This window comes from Galleria mellonella, unplaced genomic scaffold (genome assembly GCF_026898425.1).
Source record: "Galleria mellonella isolate WM207_F2 unplaced genomic scaffold, CSIRO_AGI_GalMel_v1 utg377, whole genome shotgun sequence".
NCBI classification, from domain to species: domain Eukaryota; kingdom Metazoa; phylum Arthropoda; class Insecta; order Lepidoptera; family Pyralidae; genus Galleria; species Galleria mellonella.
In genome coordinates this window covers 952590-977122 of record NW_026442089.1, presented here as the reverse complement: position 1 = coordinate 977122, position 24533 = coordinate 952590, and the positions used below count along the sequence as shown (strand labels likewise).

At 36.0% G+C, this 24533-nt stretch overlaps 1 protein-coding gene across 1 annotated transcript; it reads left to right on the top strand.

Moving 5' to 3' along the window:
* The first annotated feature begins 379 nt into the window (after window positions 1-379).
* On the top strand, window positions 380-23601 carry LOC113521065 (gamma-aminobutyric acid type B receptor subunit 2). Its single transcript, XM_052897626.1, is given in 31 exon segments — window positions 380-888; window positions 3104-3256; window positions 5452-5555; window positions 6302-6439; window positions 6711-6761; window positions 6763-6879; window positions 7106-7281; window positions 7533-7707; window positions 7786-7864; window positions 8163-8317; window positions 8515-8669; window positions 9264-9410; window positions 9603-9712; window positions 10729-10859; window positions 11190-11312; window positions 11913-12023; window positions 12622-12750; window positions 13627-13722; window positions 14343-14547; window positions 16212-16305; window positions 17324-17501; window positions 17805-17978; window positions 18404-18608; window positions 18769-18867; window positions 19340-19447; window positions 19563-19635; window positions 20145-20200; window positions 20274-20350; window positions 20429-20512; window positions 21004-21313; window positions 21619-23601. Coding segments are annotated over 31 exon segments (4113 nt in total). The 5' UTR covers window positions 380-842; the 3' UTR covers window positions 21873-23601.
* The last annotated feature ends 932 nt before the right edge of the window (window positions 23602-24533 follow it).

Below are 24533 nucleotides of genomic sequence, written 5' to 3'. Positions count from 1 at the left end.
CTTCCTACCTGATAAGATACATTGCTAGCAATCTTCAATCCTCATTACTAGCAATATGTCCATACGGTTCCCTGTGGAAACCAACGTGATTAATTCTTGTGGAATTCATCGCTATGGGCTAACTGGCTTGCTTTCATCTTCACCTGTTATCCCTCACTGGAGCTCCGCAAGCGTATACCAATATGACTGGCGATATTTTCTCTAGTTGTGTGCCGAATTTAATTAATCATTTATTAAACGAAATTTTCTAGTCTCGTCTTTAGAGATTTGGATGATATCTACTAGAGACACCTGAAGACTTGGTCTTATCGATATTCTAACATGAAAGCACCTCACTAAACTTGTAACCCTCCCTATATCGATTTGCACCTTCAAAGCCTAATTTTGCTTGTTTGCTCACACTTTTCTGCTGCAAAACATCTCAAAACTTTTTACTGTACAATCGGTCTTCTACTTTCAATCGTCTACTTACGGTTGAAAATTGTTCATGAAATACTTTGTATAAAGTTCTTTGATACATAAAACGAAATTGTTTCTGGGGCCATCACGTGTACAAATATGTGTCTTATCGTTGTACCAATAAAGTCTGCTTTGGCCTTTAAATAAGAAATAGATGGCAGTTCTGAGGTTGAAGGCGCTCTGAAAGCCTGGATTCAGTTTCAGCTTCAGCAGAAATGTGCTTCGGATGTGATTTGACTGGATCTAGGCGGGTTTTAAAAGGGGAAAAGACTGTTCTAATGCATTGATAGTGCAATATGTTTAATTGTTAGGTTGTTTGTTTGTTGAAATGTAAAAACGTGTGAGAAAGGTTGTGAGGCGACTGAAGATTCTTAAAATAGCACATGGCTTTCGTAATGTGTAACTGTGTGAAATTCTACTTGTCAGGAGGTACGTACTTGAGCTCTTATATTATTTATAGCTCTAATATTAGTGCTATATTTAATTCATTGATCTATTCCATATTGTCTATGACTGGTAATTCAATAGAACAGGCAGCGCAATTTAAAAATAAATTGCTTTTACGTGATTAAATTTATATTTTTTTAATTTTCTTTTTATAACATTTATAGTAAAATTGAGATTTTTTTTACATTGCAACCCCATTCTCTTTTTGAAAAATATGAGTAATTTACGAATATTTGATAGGAAGCTACAATTGTAACCCGCACCTATAGTACAGATGATAAACATTATCATACATACATACATACATACATACATGAATATTATAAATACGTAAGTTTGTAAGGACGGATGGATATTTGTTACTCTTTCACACAAAAATATTCAAATGAAATTTACACACACGGGTAGGATATATCCCAACTTAGCAAATAGATACTTTAGTACTGATTCACGAGCATATATATATATATATATATATATATATATATATATATATATATATATATATATATATAATTAATTACGCGCGAATATCTAAATATATATATATATATATATATATATATATATATATATATATATATATATATATTGCCGTGTAATCCCGGCATAGAAAGGGCTACCTCTTCTTTTCCCGTGGATGTCGTAAGAGGCAACTAAAGGAACTTAACAGTCGAGAAATGAGCAACAGCGTCCCTCTTCAAACATCACCAAAACTTAACTGCGGTTGCTAACCCGCCTGACGAGCGTGGCAACTACTGGCAAAACATTGTAGTAGGGTGAGGTGGAGGTTCAGCAGTGGACAGTTATAGCTGATATAACAAAAATAATCTTCCAGTATGATAGGATTATGTTCTCAGAAGGTTTATGAAGGCTGCTTACCTTTTTCGATTCAAAACATAGATGCAATTCCTTTGCTTTAATATTGTAAAAAAAAATATTTAAAAAAATTACAATAAAAACAAATAATAAGGTTTCTGTAAGGAAGGATTTTGATAAAACGTGATTTTAATATATAAAAATTCCCGACATAACATTATTCACCTAATAACCTGTAGAAATGAATTAACTTTCTTCTTGGATTATCCATTGCCAATAAACAGACGTATGGAAATGTCTATTGTTGGTAAATACCATAATATTTCAAACCAAATAGCGGTAGGTTCATGTCCCTTTAACAAATCAAAGGGAACAGGAAATGTAATGGATTTAAAATAGAATATTAGTACGTATATTTGTAGTGAAAGTAATTTTTATTTCGACAGAACATTAACTAAACAAGTTGCTAGGTAACGCACAGATAAAGGAGAGCACTATTATCGTTAGACAAAGATCTGTTCTTAACATGTCCAACCCCAATCAGACTAAATTAACTATACTTGATAAAATATGGACAAATGTCAACAGTCACGAAAAAGTAATGAAATACCTATTAGTTATTGAAAATTGACATTTAATTATTTGGCATTAGTTACCAAACACAGAACTAAGGTCAGATTCTGTTGTGGGTAATGTCTGATAATCATGTCTCAGCAAGCAAACATAGCCATAAACTGCACCTCACCGCTGCGCCGTAAATTCCTACTAATCTTATTTTACTAGACTCGCTAGTTAGTGATCTGTGTAGAAAAATATATGTATCTTCCTGGCAGCATGAGAATTTTGTGATCACTGATTCAATCCTTAAAAAATAAATTTTTAGAGTGTATTTTGTGGAGTGATTTTCGCAAGCGAAAGTGTCGATGAGCGGTGATGATAAAAATTGGTTAACCAATAATAATGAGGCAAAGGTATCCACTAACTGCCTTTATCGTAAAAATGCCAAACCTTTAATGAACTTATCGTATAAGTGTTTTCTCTTCATCCCCTATGCAAAATTTTTAATTTGAACTTTAATTATATTGAAATGAAAACTTTAATAATAACTATTTTATGTCATACTATATTGTAATTTAATATGCTGGTTTTACTCACGTTAGCCGTGAACCGCGCTCATGAATAAGGGTTCCTATTAAGTTCGAAAATAGTCGGGCATCCCCAAATTGAAAGCATGAGAAAAACCAATATAAACAATTACAAAACGTAGAAAGTTGTAGTTTTTAGAAGAAAGAGGCGAGTAAAATTTCCCAAAACTTCCTCTGAAATGGCAAATGACAGGTAAGTAGTTTATCTTATAGAGGTATCTCTCTATTCCCAGAATCCACCATGTTGGTAATGTTCCTGGCACTGCTGAGCTTCAGCCAGGGTCTGCCGCAGAAGCCGAACCTCGACGCGATCCTGAATCGGAGAACTGACGTGTATATAGCTGGCTTCTTTCCATTCGGCAAGGGCGTGGAGAACTCTAACACTGGTATCTATCTATTTTTAATCTATTATATACGACTTTTCTCATAGTTACTAATATAATAAAAATGTAATTACACGACGTCTGTGCATAAAAAGATATTTAATAATTCAATAAAATCCAAAACTGTTACTATTACGATATTAATCCGGTATCACGCAAAAATGCACTAAAATAAAATTGATTTAACATTAAGTTCTTTAAGATCCAACTTTAAATCTGATGTATGTTTATTAATATTTTATCTTAAACTGGTAACCTATTCCCAAAACCCATGCATATGAAGTTGCGAGTAATAAGCAATGAATGTAAATTGAATACACTCAATTATGTTGCATAAATCGATGCTTTTTTAAATTATACAGCACTATCATACCTACTTGTACAACAATTAGTCCATTACCTTAAGGTTGCCTTGAAAAGATTGCTCTCAGCAATAAGACCGCCTCACTGTACTTGTACAATTGTATCGTTGTGTTTGTAAATTGTCTCGCTTATTTCCTATATTGTATAATGCAAATAAAGTATACTCATTCATTCAAAACCACAGTTCCATTGAGAACATTTTTTTATGCAACTTAGAATGACAAATAAGCTGACGGCCCACCTGATTGTAAGTGATAACCGTCGGCTATAGACATGAGCAGTACCATGGACATAACAGAGTATACTGTTTCACCCATGATACTTCCTATGCGTTGCTATTCCTGAGAACGCAGGTGTTATTCCTCTGTACCTTGGAAATTCATTGTCATATCCCTAAATAGAATATGGTATACTGTCCATCCTTCAAACCGAAACACAGTCGTGCAAACACAACTGCTTCACGGTATAAATACGAATGGGGCAGAGGTGCCCAGGCAAGCGACTTTTGTACAAAGTCTCCCTCTGGAACATATTGCACAAAAGGCGATATTCAGGGCCTTTGAAGAAACTTGATTTTTAACATGTACATCAATATAGATTATAGAATTGAAGGAATCATAGAATTGGAATGGTACAAACTCCTCTATAAGTTGATTAGACGTGAACTTGTTCGTAATAACGTGATTGATCTCTGAGGGCTGGAAGTTCGAAGGTCCAGTAAATTATTTATTGATATTCGTATTGAAGTTTCATGTCTTGTATAATTAATTGACGTAACGTAAGAATAGGAGACCAACGAGAAAGCATTAGAAACAAGGAATTATTGATTATAATATAATATTGATCGATAAGGTTCCTCATAGGCAATATGGCGAACATTAATGCTTTTCTTTATGCAACTTAGAATGGCCAACAAATTTACGACCCACCTGGTACATAGTGCTAATCATCGCATAAAAATATGAACAGTAGCATAGATGTTGTGGAATATACTGTGACACCCGCTAAGTTGTCATATGCTGCTATTTCCGAAGGAGTTGACGACGCTTTCTTGAACTGCCTTCTTAAACTATTTCTAAAAGGAGGAGGTACTCAAGTTACTATTTTATGTGTATGTCTCCATTGCCGTGTGGTCCCGGCATAGAATGGGTCACCTCTTCTTTTCTCGTGGGCGTCGTCGGAAGCAACTAAGGGAACTGAATGGTCGAGTAATGGATGGCAGCGCCCCTCTTAAAACATTATCAAAGCCTAGCTGCAGTTGTCAATCTGCCTGCCAAGCGTGGCAACTATTGGCAAAGCCCCTCTTATGGCGGAAGCGTATGTTCAGCAGTGGTCAGTGTTATTTTACACCATATCTATCTTCGCCAATATTGAACTAATTTTGATGATACTTTTTGCAATAGATAGGATTTACTCCAATATTGGTCTCTTATTAATTTTATTATATTCAAAGTCTTAATGGTACTTACAACTATAACTGCTCACATGATTATTTGACACCCTCCGTGGCAGAGTGGTAGGCGGCACATGGTGGGTGTGCTTTGCGTAAAAAAAAACCCCGGGTTCGATTTTCGATCAGGCCAATTTAGTAAATGACATTTTCTGTATAGTTATGTTTTGGGTCTCTGTGTTCCTAGCTGTTCAATGCCTAGGTCCTCAGGGTCCTATGTTAACAGGGTATTTTAGCTTGAGGACCAGGAAACAGTTATAATTGTGTGTATATTATTTTATTATGAAAAAAAATCCTGAAATTTTCTTTATGGTTTTACATAAAACTGAAAAAAAAATTACAAAATGTGATGCACGGTACCAAATATGTATGAAAACCGCTGTAGGTCGAGGTGTGATGCCGAGCGTGAAACTGGCGCTGGACCACGTCAACGAGCACGACTCCGTGCTCAGGAACTACCGGCTGCACATGTGGTGGAACGACACTGAGGTACACTTCTAACATTTCCAGAGTGTTCTATGATTTCTACATATTTTTAGGGTAATATCAGTGAGGATAAAATAAGATCAATTGTTCATGACCATAAATCACAATGACTTACAAGAGGAATCGGTTGTTCTCTTTCTTAATGAACATGAAATTATATTGTCTCTCTCAACTCCTCTCATCATAGATTGTATTGCCTCTCATAACCATATTGCTTCTCTTGACTAGTCTTATCATAGATTGTATTGTCTTTCCTCCCGCGTATATCATTAGCACAGGCGGGGCTACCATTTCCACAAAAAAAAAAAAAAACATATTGTCCTAACTCCTCTCATCATATATTCTATTATCTCTTTCAACCTTATTGTCTACCATATTGTCTTTCTTAATTCCTCTCATCATATATTGTATTACCTCTCTAAACCTTATTGTCTCTCTTCTCCTATCCTCTTGAGAGGATTGATTGCATATTTTAACCTTATTTTCTCTCTTAAACTCTCTCATGTGTATCATTGTGTGCTCTCTCGTAAATTGTATATTCTCTCTTAAACATATTTCCTCTCATGTATTCACACATTTCCACTGTGAAAAAAAAGCAAAAAAAAACTATGTGCCCTCTAACACCATATCTACAGACTGTAGAATTGTTCGTATCTATAGACGATCTATAGGCGGTTAACAAATTTAAAATTACAAGTATACCGTCAAAATTTGTATCATTTAGTGCATTTTATAAAATTCGTCTACAGTGCAACGCGGCGGTGGGCGTGAAGTCATTCTTCGACATGATGCACAGCGGGCCACACAAGCTGATGCTGTTCGGGGCGGCCTGTACTCACGTCACTGATCCCATCGCGAAGGCCTCCAAACACTGGCATCTTACACAGGTGAGAGTTTACTTGCGAAAGCTCAAATTATGTTTTGCACACAAGTAAAAGTAAAAACACAAGTAATTTACAGACTGAATCTTTCGTATCATTTATATTGTTCATAGTCTTTACTAAACGTATCTTGATCTGGATGAATAGACTTAAGTCTAGCTAAAACAGATTTTATACAAAATCTATCAAATTGCTCATTAAAAAATATTGTTGAACTGTCAAGCGAGCCATATGCTTAAAAAATAATACTCTTACTAAAAGAAGCACTTACCAACAGCTCTCATACGCGGATACCCACCCGATGTTCACAAAAGAGGCCTTCCCAAACTTTTTTCCGCATCGTACCTTCGGAAAATGCGTTCAATGTGCCGAGGATCCGGTTGCTGCAGCATTTCAACTGGACAAGAGTTGGAACCATTTACCAGAATGAGCCCAGATATGCCTTGGTAAGAAATAAGCAGAAAACTTTTATAAAATAGTAGTGACTATAGCAAAAGTTTTTACAATTTTTTTTAAAAAGACCAACATAATGTTTCTTGAGGTTTCAGAACGTGCTCTATCAGTCAACTGGAATCCTCATTTGCCATCATTGTATTGTAAAAATTTATTCTTATTTGATTCTTATTTTGAGACTACCGTTTAATAGTTATCCCTTTTGTTATATTTTAAAAGGCTCACAATAGACTGCTCGCGGATTTGGACAGCAATGGATTCCTAATAGAAGAAACACAGAGCTTCGCAACAGAAGTGAGGACTGCGCTCTCTAAATTGAAAGAGAAAGATGTGAGAATTATCTTGGGCAACTTTAATGAAACATGGGCAGTTAAGATCTTTTGCGAGGCTTACAAGTAAGAAGAACTTTTTATCCTATTCTAACTTTATTTTTAACAAAATTCAGTTTATTTTATGATAACTATCTGTAGATATGTTATAGTAAACATGTATAAGTTGCAGAATAATTGGTCTATTTCTATAGTTGGGTTAGTTAAGTAAAATTAATAAATAAGACCCTGTCAAACCTAAAACTTGACGAATCAAATGTAGCAACCACGGAACTTTACTTTTTGTTTCATTAGTATAGTATAGTGGTTTGTTTCAGGTTAGAGATGTACGGCAGAGCATACACTTGGTTACTACTTGGAACATACAGCAACAAGTGGTGGATGAGGCGGGCTCCTTGTTCTAAACGAGACCTGACCACTGCACTAGACACGACCATACTCACCGACTTGCTACCACTGTCCACCACGGGGGAGACAACTGTGTCTGGGATAGTGAGTATTAGTTTTCTATTGTTTATCGTCAATATATTATAGAATAATGTATTTTAAATTATTAATTTATCTTTTCAGTCCGCAAAAGATTATCAAGTGGAGTACGACAGAAGACGGGGAATTGAGTATTCTCGATTTCACGGATATACTTATGATGGTAAGTTATTATTAGTTATGATTATTGTTGACAGATAGATATGTCGTAGATATGTTTACAAACTCTTTTTAATCGTTACTTTTTTTATTTTATCTTACTGTTTGATTATTACTTCATTTATTTATTAGACCATAGATTTAGGATAGTAAGTGTGGTCCTGTTTTTTATGAATTAGATATTTCAAAATTATCTCTATCTGCAGTATTTTGGTAAGTACTCGAAAACTAGCTCATAAATTATATTTTGTAAGTTTTTATAATGCTCGTAATCCTTTATTCAAGATAGAAATCTTTTATAGGTATTTGGGCAATGGCGCTTGCGATACAGACAGTGGCACAACGAGTGAAGCTCAGGTACAAGGAGAAGACGGTGCAGGACTTCAAGTACAGGGACAAAGAATGGGAGCAGCTGTTTCTCGACGCACTCAGCAACGTGACCTTTGAAGGAGTCACGGTCAGTATTTTACTAACAATATATTTCATTTCGTCACTAATATCTTGAACGATGCTGTCCTACATTGCTGTCCCAAATAGCAACAAAATATGCATATAAATACCCAAGAAACCCAAGAATAAAATTAAGTGCTATCCTATCTTCTAAAACTATTTTTCATTTTATTTCAAGACTTTCATATTGTACTATGTTGGTAGGGCCCAGTGCGGTTCTACGACAACGAGCGAAAAGCCTCAATCTTGCTGAAGCAATTTCAAGGCGATGAGGTAGGGGAGGTGAAGGTGGGGGAGTACTGTGCCGAAAGGGATCACCTCGATCTCGGTAGCTGGGAGCCGTTTAAATGGATTGGGAAGTAAGTGGGCAATATGCTTTGGTTTGTGAAAGGAAAGATAAATTACATCTTTATATACTTATATTTCGAATCGAATAGTCGAATACATATTTTTCCAAATTCCGAGTATATGCAATTCGAAACATAAATGAAGAGAAGTAATAATGAAGTATATGGCCTCTTTGAGAATGTATGCTTGCTGCATTAGCGGCATTGTTTAAGCATAGCCGACTTTTGAGATATGAAGATCTTTAGTTATCCATACTACTAACAATATTTTTACAGTCTTCCTCCAATAAAAATGAACTGTCTTCGAAACATGTTTTTTATTAACCAACATGAAATGATACAAAAACTAACGATTAACCCAATAAAAAGTTGCGACTGTCTAAAAGAGACGAGATATTACAATCAAAAACCGATATGAAGTACAAAAGTAGTAGTAAGTAAGATAGTAGATGAAGCAAGAGGAAGTAAAAATTCTGCACTCGGCTCTCCTTGACTGAAATAAAGAAAAATGGATAAATAAGATTTTATTTGTACTCCGCTAAACTCACATAATATATACATATATTAATCTTTAAATATAATAGCTGCCATTATATTATTTTGCAGGAATCCACCTAAAGATCGCACTCTACGGTTAATAGAGCACACGCAAGTGAATATCACCATCTATTCGGTGCTGGTCTCGTGCTCCATCCTGGGCATACTGCTTGCTACTGGTTTTCTTGCTATGAACATACATTACAGGAATCAGAGGTTGGTAGAGTTACAATCGATTCTTTTGCAACTGCCATACTCGTTCTATATAAGAGTTTTTTTCCATCAGACCATATTCTATCAGGTACATTAAAAATTTAACTTGGTCACAATTATAGTATAATAAATTTGTTGTAGTATCTATTGTTTTTACTAAATAATGTATTTAACTAACTTCTACAAATTTTCAAGGTATATAAAAATGTCGTCACCGCATTTGAACAATCTGATCATCGTGGGTTGTATGCTTACATACCTGAGCGTGATCTTCCTCGGCCTGGACTCCAGTCTCAGCAGTATAGGTATGTACCTCATCCAGTATCTCATAAATAGCATCTTTTTGTGTCTACTATCGATCCTATTTATCGCATTATATCATTATATTATCATCAATATCTTTATGGTCTCTTTACCTAATATTGGATCGAAGGTAACATTTATTCATCTCTCATTCTTTTACTTCACCAAGACAACCAGTTATTATTCAGCCATCAAATTCATTATAGTCGTTAAAGTGGCGACTAAAAGCAAAAACTAAATTTAAAATAATAAAGCACATAAATTGGCATGACGCTAGCACTTCATCAGTCACGCTATATCGTCATTTGATTTCATCAAATTCATTGATTCTTAGGTCTTTCTCAGGAAACACTACGAGGAGGTAAAAGAGCTTGATCCCATCCCCAAAGCTTGAGCTTCAACCCTGGGCAATGTGGATCCTATTAACCAAATTTTGGGAACTTTTTATACCCCCTGTCTGTTAGATTAGATCTCTTATTCTGAGAAAGACCTAGGTCATTTTCTAGGTCACAGGAGTCGGCAGCATGTTTCCAAGTTTTGGTTTGTTTTTCCTTTAGCTTCAACCGCGAAGCTTTTGTCGGTGGGTGGTATGTGAAGGTTTCATGTTTTTGAATAGCTTTATCATATCAAATGCTTTGGACTTGTGGCTTAATATTTTTTTTTTTTTGTATATTATCCTTCGTCATTTCAACTTAACTATTTCGGATAGCCTTTATCGTCGTTCTTATTTGCATTTCTTATTTGAAAGTCCTAAGTTTCGCCGCATCGTGACTTGATTTTAAATTTTGGCTAATGGCATTGCTAAGCATGATTTAAATCACATTCTTTAAAATTTATCTATAAACCTAAACCTATTAATAATGAACTACTATTCAAAAGACATTTTAAATAAATCGCACAAACCTAATTTACCGATTGAATTCCTGAATGTACACACTGAAATGTATGATACACTCAAACCCGTCCATATAAGTTTCTTTTGTATAAAAATTCATTATTCGAATTAATGTACTTGCAGCTGCGTTTCCATACATCTGCACTGCTAGAGCCTGGCTGCTGATGGCCGGCTTCAGCCTCGCGTTCGGTGCCATGTTCTCCAAAACTTGGCGTGTACATTCCATCTTTACTGACGTCAAGCTAAATAAGAAGGTTTGTATTTCATATAGATATTTTTTATAGTGATGATGATAATAAATGCCTCTGATTACCTTAAGGGTATCGTTATAGTCGTAAGCAGCTTTAATCGTGTTGAGTTTTGTCGGTTTGTGTACCACCACGTCGACATACACAGACCATCAGTGTATACCGACTGAAGAACCCAGCGACCTGGAGGTTGTCGCCTCCGGAGTTGAAGCCGGGGGTATACCCCGAGGTCCCTACCTCGCCCGCCCACACATCATCTGGCGGGCATGAGATGTCCTTGTTGATTTATTGATTGTTTACCATTTCATATAAATACTATATTTTTTACTATTGCAGGTGATAAAAGATTATCAGCTCTTCATGGTGGTTGGAGTACTGCTCTGTGTAGATTTGGCGATCATGACCACTTGGCAGATCTCCGATCCGTTTTACAGAGCCACGAAACAAATGGAACCTTATGTAAATATTACTAAACATGCGTTACATTTGTAATACCCACTATGTTTACGTTTATATTTGTAATTTTTTGTGTGGATTTTAAAACTTATGAATTTATCAATCATTATTTGCCAGTCCTTATGACAATAAATTTTGAGTCATATTACTCCCTAATTGCATTACCATATATCAAATACAGCATACAATGATGCTACTTAGTGAATACCAGAGGGAGACTTTGTACAAAAGTCGTTTGCTTGGGTACCTCTGTCCTATTCGTGTTTCAACCGTAAAGCTGTTGTGTTTGCATGGTTGTGTTTCGGTTTGAAGGGTGGGATATGGCGTGAATTTCCAGGGTACAGAGGAATAACACATGAGTTCTCAGGAATGGCAGCGTATGGGGGGTATCATGAGCGAAACAGTATACTCTGTTATTTCCATGGTACTGCTCATGCCTATAGGCGACGGTTACCACTGTCCATCAGGTGGGCCGTCAGCTTGTTTGCCATTCTAAGTTGTATAAAAAAAAATACTGGTGATAGAAATAATAAGAGAGTTATAGTGTCACCCAAGAGACAAGTCTCTTCTAATGGAATTAATACAATTTTTTTTACTTGGCAGCCCCATCCGTCGAGTGAGGACATAGTAATAGTGCAAGAGAACGAGTACTGCCAGTCAGAGCGGATGACTATATTCATCGGCATCATTTACGCATACAAAGGTCTCCTTTTGGTATGTAAATATTGGAATATACTCAGTACGTGTGTTTATTGTCTTAAAAGTAGGTTTTTTTGTTTTTTTTTTTTTAATGGGTGATATGCTGGTGGAGCACCAGTGAGGGTTGATAGGTGACGATGAAAGCAGTTCAGTAAGCCCATCGTGACGAATTTCACTAGAATTAACCACGATGGTTTCTAAGGGGAACAGCGTGGAGGTCGACAGCAATACACCCTGTATTGCTAGCAATGAGTCAGTCAGACCCCATTGCTGATCATCTCTTTCCCCCCGTTAAAAGTATGTTTTTTAAGACATGATGTAATTTTGTACATCTAGCTTTCGCCTCTCGTGTGTTTCCTGTTACTAATTAAGCCATTGATTTAGGGTTAGTCAAGGTACAGAGGAATAACATCTGAGTCCTCAGGAATGGCCACACTAGAAGGGTATCATGAGCGAAACAGTATCCTCTGTTATATCCATGGTACTGTTCATGTCTATAGGCGACGGTTATCTCTTTACATCAGGTGAGTCAGTTTGTTTGCCTAAGTTGCATAAAAAAAAAATTGTATTGGTCTTTACGTACTATAATATAATGTGAGTTTCTGACTTCCAGGTGTTCGGAGCATTTCTCGCGTGGGAGACCCGCCACGTGTCTATACCGGCGTTGAACGACTCGAAGCACATAGGCCTCTCGGTCTACAACGTCCTCATCATGTGCATCATGGGCGCTGCTATAGCACTCGTATGTACCATTTTTAAATTAATATTTTCTATCTATTATTATTAATGAAAGACGGTCTTTTTCAGGTAGAAAAATCTGTGACACTGCTACCTTTCCATGATCTTTTCTATCTACGTAAAAAAATTGGTTTTACACACCGGCCAAATCCTTCACACACCAACTGCGGATCGCCACGGTTACCGTCCTTCCAGCCCTTTGCTGTAGAGAGTACGTTAAGACTTGAAAACTTAGGATGTTATCAAATCTTATTTTAATTTTGTTTTATAGGGAACATAATCGATATGAAATTATTAAAAAATGTAGCTTTTTATATACCACCGAAATGAAATACAAGCAATCAAGTTTGATTGTTAATAAAATGGAAATACATTATATTTTAATACAATAACTACCGGTTTAACTTACGTGTGATTTAATCGAGAAAGCTCGACTAGTTACGAGACCATTCAAGACCCTTAAATTTGAGCGGCTGTGACGCGAGTCTCACTGCGCGCCTAGGCCCGCTGAGGGGGAACTTTCAATTTCGTTTTAACAATGAAAACACATTACTTGACGATCCGATAAATTACTGATATTATAATAGGGGGACCTACTTTTGTCTTTTTCTCAATTTCGTTTTAACAATGAAAACACATTACTTGAGCGATCACTTGATAAATTACAGAAATATATTATATTTCCTACAAGGCATTATTTCTCGAATAAGAACACAAGGCATGGGCGTTACCAATTTTAAAAACTCTTCAGGTCTTTTTTTGAAGACGTATGATGTACATATTTACATATAATTGTATGACCTATAAAGCTGGTATGCTCATGGTATATTAAATTTTTTATTTGTCAAACTAATGCCACTGTTTATGCGTACTGTTGCAGGTGCTGTCTGACCATAAAGACGCGCTGTTCGTCCTGATCGCCATTTTCATCATATTTTGCACGACAGCAACCCTGTGTTTGGTGTTTGTTCCTAAAGTAAGTTTCTCTATCTTACGCTAAGTTTTTAAACTATGAAATAATGATCATTTGTAAGGGTGCTTAGATTTTGTTTGCTCAATCAGTCTTAGTTTGAATGGATTTGGATGGTCAATATATAGGTAGATGGAGAATATATTGGATTAAAATATAGTATGGTTTTTATGTTAATTAACGACAGCAAATTTATGGGTTGAATATACTCGTAAATAATAGATGTTTCTTGAAGAGATTGGTATACAAAAATTATTAATAGAAATGAAATGAGTTTATTTGTATTAAACAGTCTTAATATTATTAAAAAAAGCCACGTAGTCCATTTTGGCATCTGTTTAATTACCTTAAACAATGTAGGTATGCAAATATTTATATTAAAAAAGCGAAAATAAAATTAAGATTCAATTTTATGTAATTGAGATTATTATTACATATTAAAAGTTATTTATTTATTCATTCTTTATTAACCATATTATAAAAAAATGTCTGGTACAAAAGACGGACTTAATACTATATAGCAAGTTAAGTAAAAACGAAGTAAGTAATCGTTTAATGTTTGTAAGACATTTGCGTATTGATATACACGTATAAGAAGTAAGTCGGTTGCGTTGTTGCACCGGCAGCTGCTGGAGCTGCGCCGCAACGGGCAGCCGGGCGCGGCGCCGGCGCGCATCCGCGCCACGCTGCGGCCCGCGTCCACGCACGAGTGCCGCTCGCCCGGGCCCGAGCTGGAGCGCCGCCTGCGCGAGCTGCGCCAGTACAACAACCGCTACCGCCGCACGCTGCAGGCCAAGGAGAACGAGCTGCAGGTGCCGCCACCGCCCTGTCGTTGAAACGGCCCTGTGCTCCCGGCATACAATACGCCACCCCTTCCTACCCCGTGGGTGTCGTAAGAGCCGACTAAGGGAGGACGAGGGATGGGCAGCAGCGTCCCTCTTAAAGCATCTCTAAAGCCTGACTGCGGTTGCCAATTCGCCTGCCAGGCGTGGCAACTACTGGTAAAACGCCCCAAGGGGTTCAGTTCCTTATGGCAGCAGTGGAGAGTTACAGGCTGATATGATGATGACATTTACATAAATACACATAATGTTAACGAAAATTTAAAAGAGTAACTGTTGAGTTTCTTGCTGGCTCTTCTCAAAAGATAACAACCATCCGAACCCTGCAGTAGATTAACAAAAATGACGATTCAAAAGTGCTTATAAACAAGTCTATTTGAATAAAGATGATTTGAATTTGACATACTCACATATGTATTTTTTTTTGATGGGTGAAAATGGAATGGTATCCCCGCCTGCGCTAACGGGATACGCTGGCGGTGCACCAGTGAAGGGTGATAGATGAGAATGAAAACAGGCTAGTTAGCACATCATGATGAATTCATCAGGAATTAACCATGATAGTTTCCAGGGGGAACCGCGAGGAGGTCGACCTGGTTGGGTATATTGCTAGCAATGAGATTCTTAGTCTCCATTACTAACAATCACTTTCCCCCCTACTCACATATGTATTTTACGACTACAAAAAGGACATTCTCGATTTGACTATATTTTAATGATTATTTTTGCAATTATTCCCAAATTTGGTCTCATATTAACTTTATTTCGATTTTTATTCCTTGCTGGAATCCTATTGTGTAAATCTGAAATCACTTTGTAAGTAAGTACCTACTAAAAGTAAAGAGTGCTATGAACGTTTCGGACTCTGTTGGAACTTTTGCGTATTCTATCCACAACTCTTTTGTGATCCGTGTGTATCTTGAAATGTCCTAAAAGCAAACAGTCCACGTGACGAAAAGTGATAACCGTTGCCTACAGATATGAATAGACATGCACGTAGTACGTACCCCTTATCCGTTGTCATTCCTAAAGCCTGTGTTGTGCTTCTGAATGCTATAATTTTACAGCCCTATTCTACTGTTCAAACACAGCCACAGCAGAATAAGCATAACAACTTAGTTTTTAGAAATAGCAACATATGGTATAGACCAGGCGTTGCTATTTCTAGGAATTAACTTAGTGCGTCTCCAAATCCTGATTAAATGATAAACATGCAGATGCTGTTAAGTAAACTGGGCATGACGCCGGTTCTGAATCGGAATCGACAGCACCAGTGAAGATGAGAATGAAAACAGGCCAGTTAGCCCATCATGATGAATTCATCAGGAATTAACTATGATAGTTTCTCCCTGCTCGCCAGCCACGCAGAGAACGAGACTAGCCAATGGGATTCTCAGCCTGTTCCTAAAAAAAACCTCTTAAAAATCATACAAACAATGATTTCATTCATAATTCATGAAAAAAGCAGAAATAAAATTATTGTCATCCAGGTAAAGCTTCTATCAGTCAAGCCCCCAAAGGTAGCTTTTACTGTTTATAATTTAAATTTATGTTTTATTCGTGTTGATCAGGGCAATAAGCAAGTCTTATTGTTTAACCTTTTAAAAATGGGGGGAAAGTTATAAAAGTTTATAATTACCTTTCACTTTTCAGAAACAAGCGACATAACATCGGTGTGCAGTCTAAGTGCCTCCGCCGGTGCCGAAGCAGAATACATCAATTTACAAAATCAGCAGTCTGCGGAGAAGTGAGTAACTACTTTATGCATTCTATTATATATATTATCAAAAATGCAATAACCTAGTTAATTTCCATGATAGTGTTAGGCATCAGGATGACAGCAGAACCCTTTTTGATTTATCTGTTTAGGGATAAAAATGGAATGGTTACCCCGCCTGCACTATTAGTATATTTTAACAAGGACCAGTTGTTATTTATGAATGATAATGGTATGGTAACTCCACCTGCGCTAACGGTATACGCTGGCAGAGCACCAGTGATTGATGATAGATGAGAATGAAAAAGCAGATCAGTTAGCCCATCGTAATAAAGCCACTTGTAATTCAGCACCATGGTTTCCAAGGGGAGCCCGTGGAGTGTCGACCTGACAGGGTATATTGCTAGCAATGGGACTGGTAGTCCGCATTTCTAACAGTCACTTCCCCACCTGGCGAGGACCAGTTAGGCGAGATGAGATGAAATTAACCTATCATGATTAGTTTTACAACAACTAACAACAATGGTTTTCAGAGAAAACCGCGTGGAGATCAACTTGATAGGGTATATTGCTAGGAACGGGAGAGTTAAACTCCATTACTAACAGTCATTTTTTCTCTATTCTTGAATATTGGAGCTGCCCGATTTGGTAAGGGCCTGGATATTTGGATAATATCATATCGTTTTTACATTGTATTACTGCAGTAAGTGGGGATGATTCCTTGGAAGAAGTATCCAAAATCGGCAACGACCTGTACTTTGTTATTGTTTACTACATGGGGTCAAATAAAGAAAAGACTACGTACGTATAGTGACCTCCCTATATGATATGCCACCTAGCCTTTGATCTCAAAGGTATGGCCTAGAATGGAGCTGGCTTATTGCCTCCACAAGGGGAATTCTTAAATAAAAAAGAACATATTGTTTGTTTTCGACATTAAAAGAAAAGATATGCAAATAATATTTCTTTCTTTCATCTCTCTTGACAAAACGTCTTTAATAATTCTAGATGTAATTATACTTAAGCAACATTTTAACAATATTTCTAGAATAAAACCATCAGCGCCACCGGAGCCAATCAAGGAGGTTCCGTCAAAGGAATCCAAAAAAGAGCAGACGAAGAATGTCTCTTTTAAGAATCACCTTGACTATACTAGCCCTCCAGCTTCGAAAGCAGTCCCTGAAAAGGATCAACTTGCGAAACTGCCATATGGCTGGACTGCTGAGGTACTTTTTCTTTAGAATATACTTAATAGACTATAATAAATAAATAAAAATCCATCTTTGAAGCTACAAAATCTAGTTTCTTCACTTTTGAAGCTACAAAACACATTATAATATTAAACAAAGAACAAATGTCTTTAAATTTAGAACTTAAGGTCCTTGACAGATATCATTTAGATGATAAAGTTCTAATCAAATTGAAATAAATCAAGCATATTTGAAAAAGTTTTTTCAAAGATTTCTTGCTGTCCAGCAAGAAATCCGCTTATTAAGAACTAAAAACAAAATTCATTACTGATTTTACAGGAGCCCTCAGAACCGACGCCTAAAGCAGTAGCAAAGGTGCAACCAGAACCAGCAAAAGCTGAAGCGAAAACCATAACAGCATTGAAGCTTAGTGACACTCCCACCGCTAAATCAGTGCCCGCCAAGATACAAGAGCCGATGTATACGAAAGCGGCTACACCAAAGATTAATAAGGTTTGATAACAAATGATATTGCAAATCAATATATGTACTTACAATCTTTTTCTAGGCAAAGGTATATAGAGCAACCTTTACAATATGGAGTCACGACCTCAAATATAATGACAGGGTGTTAATGAATTCGAGGTGCCTCAGGAACAGTCCTAATCCATCTACATCCATTGTTACTCGGAAAATATTCCTCTTTCTTAGCCTATACTATACTTTAATAGGGAGTTCTTGTAGCAGTCTATAAGAGAGGACTAATATTTAGCAATGCACAATGCAAATATGATGAGATTGTTTTTCGTATATTCTATAAGTTTACGTTTATTCTTTAAAATAATTAATTAACACTAAAGTATGATTCTTAAAGATTAACAACTAGGTAATCTCTTTGACTTCTCTATTAGTTATTATTCAAATCAATTCATTTCCAGACACCAGAGCTTCAAAAAAAGGTTGTGAAGAGCCAGGAATCTATATCGACAAAGACTACACCGTCTCGAGACCACAAGGTGCAGTCACGCGGCCATCGCCGTATGTCCAGCCTGAGCCAAGGAGCGCTACTCACTGATTTGATGCACGTCTCCGTAGACCAAGATGATATTGAACCACCTCCAGGGATGGAGAGAAAAGTTATAGGTTCGTACATATTTATTGTATATAATGAATAGGGATTATTTCTATATAATAAATAAATATCACATCTCAAGTGGAGCTATTTGTTAGAATTTGGTCTTTCTTCTCTTATGAGATCAGTAGAGTACCAAATCCTCAAACTGGGTTTCTATCAAAATTTCAGGACAAGAAAGAGATCCACCACCGTCGAAGTCGAAACAAGAACCAGAAGACATATTAGACATAGATCACGATTATTCATCAATGGAGAGAAGAAAAGCATGTAAGTTTACTTTTTGATAAGCCTGAGGAGGACAAATACAATATCAGAATAGTAGCTGAAGAAGATATATGTATAGAGAATCAATGATCATCCTAGGTTTGCCTGGTAGATAAAACAATGTTTGGTTTTTACCACATCTTGTTTTTTGTTTACTTCTGTCGGGTAGAAATGAATTATTTGGCACAGACAGAATCGCATATCATAAATATAAAGCCTATGATGAGGAACAATCTCTTTCTCTCTTTTTTCATTTAAGAGATTTCTCTTGTCGGTGCAACTAACGCATGCATTTTCTCCCAGACAGCTCTATCCCAGGCCATATCTTTGATCTCTCTATACGACATGACACCCAGTGTTTCCTTTATCTGTCCCTTGTAGTTACTGGAATCAAAAACAATCGAGAATTATTTTTTTGGTAATTTGATAATATTCTATTATTGTGTAGTGATAGTAAATTTTTTATCCAATTTAGGTCAAAGACGAGATTCGGAGAAAAGAAAAAAAGAGAACTTTATAGTGGTGCAGAGCGATCTTTGGGACACCAATACTTTCCAGTACACTTGTCAGAAATCACCACCTGGTAATTATTTACAGTTTTTTTAGAATTTGTATTCCTAATTCTTATGAATAGTAGTACTTTAAGAATGCAACCATATGCATGGTAGTAATGATTATAAATCTATTATTCTCTGCAGGTCACCACCATTCTCCAATGCAACGAAGTGTGTCCGAAAAAAGTCGACAGCAGTCGTCTCCTCATCACCAGAGGTAAATATGACTCTTACTGTTAACTATTTTAAAATAATGCAAAAGTTTATACGAGAGTTATTGAAGTCGCTGGCGGAAGACCAAAAAAAAAACAATTTTATAAATATAACTAAATTTAATTCTAAAATTAATTATTACAATAATAAGTGTCTTGAGATCGATGTGTGATCCGTAAGTGAAGTTATATAAAATCAAACATAAAGGAAATGGATATTTTTGCTGTGGAAATTGAAATGCTGACTCGACGCAGGTGTCTTTCTCGGTAGCGCACCTTCTTGCGTCATGCTAGGTGGTCCGATCCGATCGCCGTTGAGGGTGTGTCGTAATACTTGATAGGTATCTACTATAAAACGAGTATGTTAGGATATTTGCAAATATACTGAATAATGCCTGATAATCCATTTGAAGATGTTTATAAATGGTTCATGGTAGAATCGAGCTAGAATTGTGACAGCCAAATGTTTATTTAGAAAATTTCGTATTTAATATGATTTATTGTTCATTCACAGAGATCCAGATACTAAGAGCATAGAGAGAAGAGCATCAAATGCCTCTATAAATTATGGTAAGATTGAGTTCATTAGTGGTTTAATAAACAAATTAAGGCAATGATTTTAATTTTCAAATGACCATTTCAGCTGGTACAACAAGAGGAGGTACTCCTGAGGGTTATCGGGAGGCGGAAACATTAAGAATGACTGATCGGCTGTCTAAGGTAAAGATTAATTTTGCATCAATATCAGTAAGTTTGATTATTTATTATTAAAAGTTGATAATATTGAATTTGTCTTAGCAGCGGCGAGGATCAGAGTTCCCTCAGCCTGTGAGCACACCGCCGCATCAGAACCAAACTAAAAGAAGACAATCGTCCGCTCAGGTTAGTAATACTTCACTAATATCACTGTAAAAATGGCTGTATGATCTCGGCAATAGAATGGGCCACCCCTTTCTTTTCTGTGGGTTTAATAAAAGGCGACTCAGGGGACTTAATGATCGAGGGATAGACAGTAGTATCTCTTTTAAAACATTATCAAAGCCTAACTGCGCTTGCCAACCCACCTACCAAGCGTAGCAACTACTGGCAAAACCCCCTCATGGGGGAGGTCTATGTTCAGCAGTGGACAGCTAATGACTGATATAATGATAATGATCTCTGTTAAAAGGAAATAATTTGATTTAATATCTTAAACTTGTCTTATTTTTTAGGTCAATATAAGTCATATAATTAAAATGAGGTCAATCATACAATATATTGTAGTTGTTCGTTTTTTTCCATTCATTAATTCTAAATTGGATGAATGTTCAGAAGTAGACGTAGACCAATTAATAAAATAAACAGATATCAATTTATTTGCGTTTTTTTTTTAGGTGCGACCAATGCAAGAAACAGAACACGATAGGGTAACGGAAAAACCTGAACAGAAACCTCGAAGACATGACGACATACCTCGGAAACCTGTTCAAGAGGTTCAGCAAGAAGAGTCCTGGAGACCAGATCCTGATACGATCAGAGTGTCAAAGGGCCAAGACTCGCCAGCCAAAAGGTTACGTCAAGAAGCGGAACCCCTTAAAAGGGCGAAGGGTGTCGGTGATTCGCCGCGTTTGACGCAAGCATCTCACCAACCGAGGCCTGACCATCACAAGAGCAGTCCTAACGTAGCTTCTAGACATAAATCAGGTAAATGTTTCTGGAATATCATCAGGAATTATCCGAAAAATAATTATTGTTATTAAATTTTAGATTTTAGTGTTCTATTTATACGGAGATTTTTCTAAAATAATCTGCAAGGATAAGATATGGCAGTGACATTAGAAGCTACTGTGATATATGTACATAGTTCTTTGAAATTGCGACGAATATGGATATAGTTTGAGTACCTTTCTTCGTATGTGTAAAGATAGGCAAAGTTCAGGAGAAGTCAAACATTTTAATATAACATTGTACAATTGTAATTTTGAGATCTCATTCATATCCGTGATCAGGTTCACCAAACAAGCGAGAGGACCGCAAATCAGCGACATACAGCCGCAGCGATTCCAAGCGGCAGGAATCCGTGGAGCAGCGCAAGATGTACACCGCCAGTTCAGAGTCGGAACTATTCGAGTGCGCCATCTTACCCATCTTCCATAAACTTCTAACGGAGAGGCACAAGAGTCAGCCGCACGGTTTGAATCTCAGCTACGGTGTCAGCTGTCCCAATATATCGATTAAGTGCGATATAGTTGAGTATTTGTAAGGTTTTAGGTCAATTTCCTTGAATCGAACTTGGTCTAAACAATTTTGAAGCCTTTATTAGGATTGTTATACCTATTTGATACTTTTCTGACCATCATACGAATGATTAATATCCTGGTATTCGTTATAATTGCCTGGAATTACTAGAGTCCGGCTACATACATGGCTTGAGAATGTGACAGCGTGAAAAATATTACCAGGAGGTTGATAGATGCAAGCATGGATAATTTTTCGCGAAATATGCGGGAAATCTATGTTCAGCATTTGATAAGGACTAGGTTGAAATGATGATGGTACATAGTCAGAATACCAGAACCTTCTTAGGTTTCTTTATCGCGGCCTATGTACAATATTTATTGATAATATTTCCAACTAAGATGTTGATTTCTTACATATAACGTTCCTAAAAATAAATTTTATCTTTTCATCCTTCAATGAATACTTATTTTGAATATTATATGGCGGAAAAATAAATTATATTTCTTCACAATATTAATTTTAGTTAAAAGGAAATAGCACTATTTTACAATCGTCGGTCATCAGGAATTTAAGGAATATTAGATTTTAAGATAGAAAAAGGTGTAAATGTAATAATAGATAATTATACGAAGTTAAGAAAATTGTTAGAGAACAAATTATGAATGTTTTTAAAGTTAGCTGTAACGTTTTCAACGACAAGTTCGCTCACGGGTCTCTTAATGTAAAAACGTATGTATAAAGTGGTCAACTATTTCAATTGTTACTTAATTAAAACATCGAATTTGTATAGTGAAATTAATAATTATTATGGTGAACTAACGGACTACATTTCGGAAAACTTAAGCGAATGGTAGTGGTAGATTTTAGAATGGACTTTTATGTGTTGCAATTAAAAATGTTAGATAGGTAGGTAATATAATAAATGGGACTTGTCCTAACAGATTTCCAACAACATGTTTTTTCCGTAAATTAATAATTTTCGAGAAAAAATACTTGAGAACATGATTTTAAATGAATGGTAACTATATAAATGAAATCAATATAATTAAAACTTACAAACATTTGTCAAATAAATAAAATGACACAGAACTGGCAAGAATAACGTAAATGTATTAGGAGGGCTGATCTCAAATAGGGAAGTAGCCAAAAAAATGATTTGAGCACAAAATAGATATGACATAAAATATCAATATCCAAATCGAGTCAAGTTGTATGGGAAGTTTTAAGTTTTTTTATTATTATTTTTTGACCTATGTTTATACAGCAAAAATGTCCAGTGTCACTGGACGAATACTCCTTTAAAAGAAATCCAATGATTCTGATTTCACCTGTATACAAAAATGAAACTTGTTCTTAATTTTTCCGAAGTGTAGTGTTTGTTCTACAATTTAAATTGTCCTGAACGAAACTTGTATCGTGCACGAGAAGTTTTAGTCTGACGCACGTGTTGCATTTGTTACATTGTTACTTAATTATTGTAGGTGTTTTCAAGTATTTTGTCAATTCAAATTAATTGCTGACACATCATATCCTACGATAGATTCCAGTGGTTGAATATAATTGTCTGATATATTTATTTAACTTTGATGACGACATGATAGATAGCTACCTCTAATTGATGATGATTTCGAAATTTCATTCCAACCTAGATTGAATTACTAGAAACAGAATTTCTAGGGACCAGTAACACGAATAAAATATTTGTTTGAGTGAAACTTTGTTCGCAGTAATCCATGAGGTCCGTTTCTCAAGAATCAGAATGGCAAACAAGGACGGCCCACCTGATGGAAAGTGGTAACTAGACATGAGCAGTACCATCATAACAGTATACTGTTTCGCCCATGATACCGTCCATTCCTGTCCATGGTGCAAACACAACTGCTTCACGGTTGAAACACGATGGGACAGACGGTTATCGACTTTTGTACAAAGTCTATCAAAAGAATCATAGCATTAATCTGTACCGTCCGTCCATTTTTCACGCCTATAGACGACGGTTATCATTGCGCCTCAAAAAGCATTAATCTACCAGCAATTTTCGCGGTAATTGCGCCTAATAAAAAGACAGGGTTGCCATAATATTATAAAAAAGAAAATTGATGATTAGTTGGAATGTAGCTGGTAATTACGCACCATACAATCTACCCTGAGTAAAATAGGGTAAGATTAGAAGGTTCTTTACAACTTATTAATTTTTATGATGCCTTTTGTCAATAAAGTTCATAAAACACAATAAATTTCTTACATATACATGTACCTACTAAACTACCCTATGTGATATTTTTAGTCGAAGTTATCAATTAGTTGTTAATTTTCCAGTGTTCAATTGTTTTAGTTATCAATGTTTAAAATACTCTGTAGATAGTGCATTCGATTTTTTATTATGTAAAACTGCCTGTGTTTAGAGATATTTTATTATTTTCCGTTGTCCAGATATTATTTATATGTCTATTTGCACGTAATTTGAAGACTTGATAGTTCATAAGTATTTATTACCTAAAAATAAGCTATTAAATTTATAACAAAATGCGATTTGTTTTATTTGTTTGCTTTGATTGAATGACACAGAACAGAGATAGATAAATAGATAATTTATTTACATTACTTACAGCACACAAATTACAATACAAACAGACAGAACATACATACAGTAGAATAATAAAGGAATGTATCTGCATTTAAA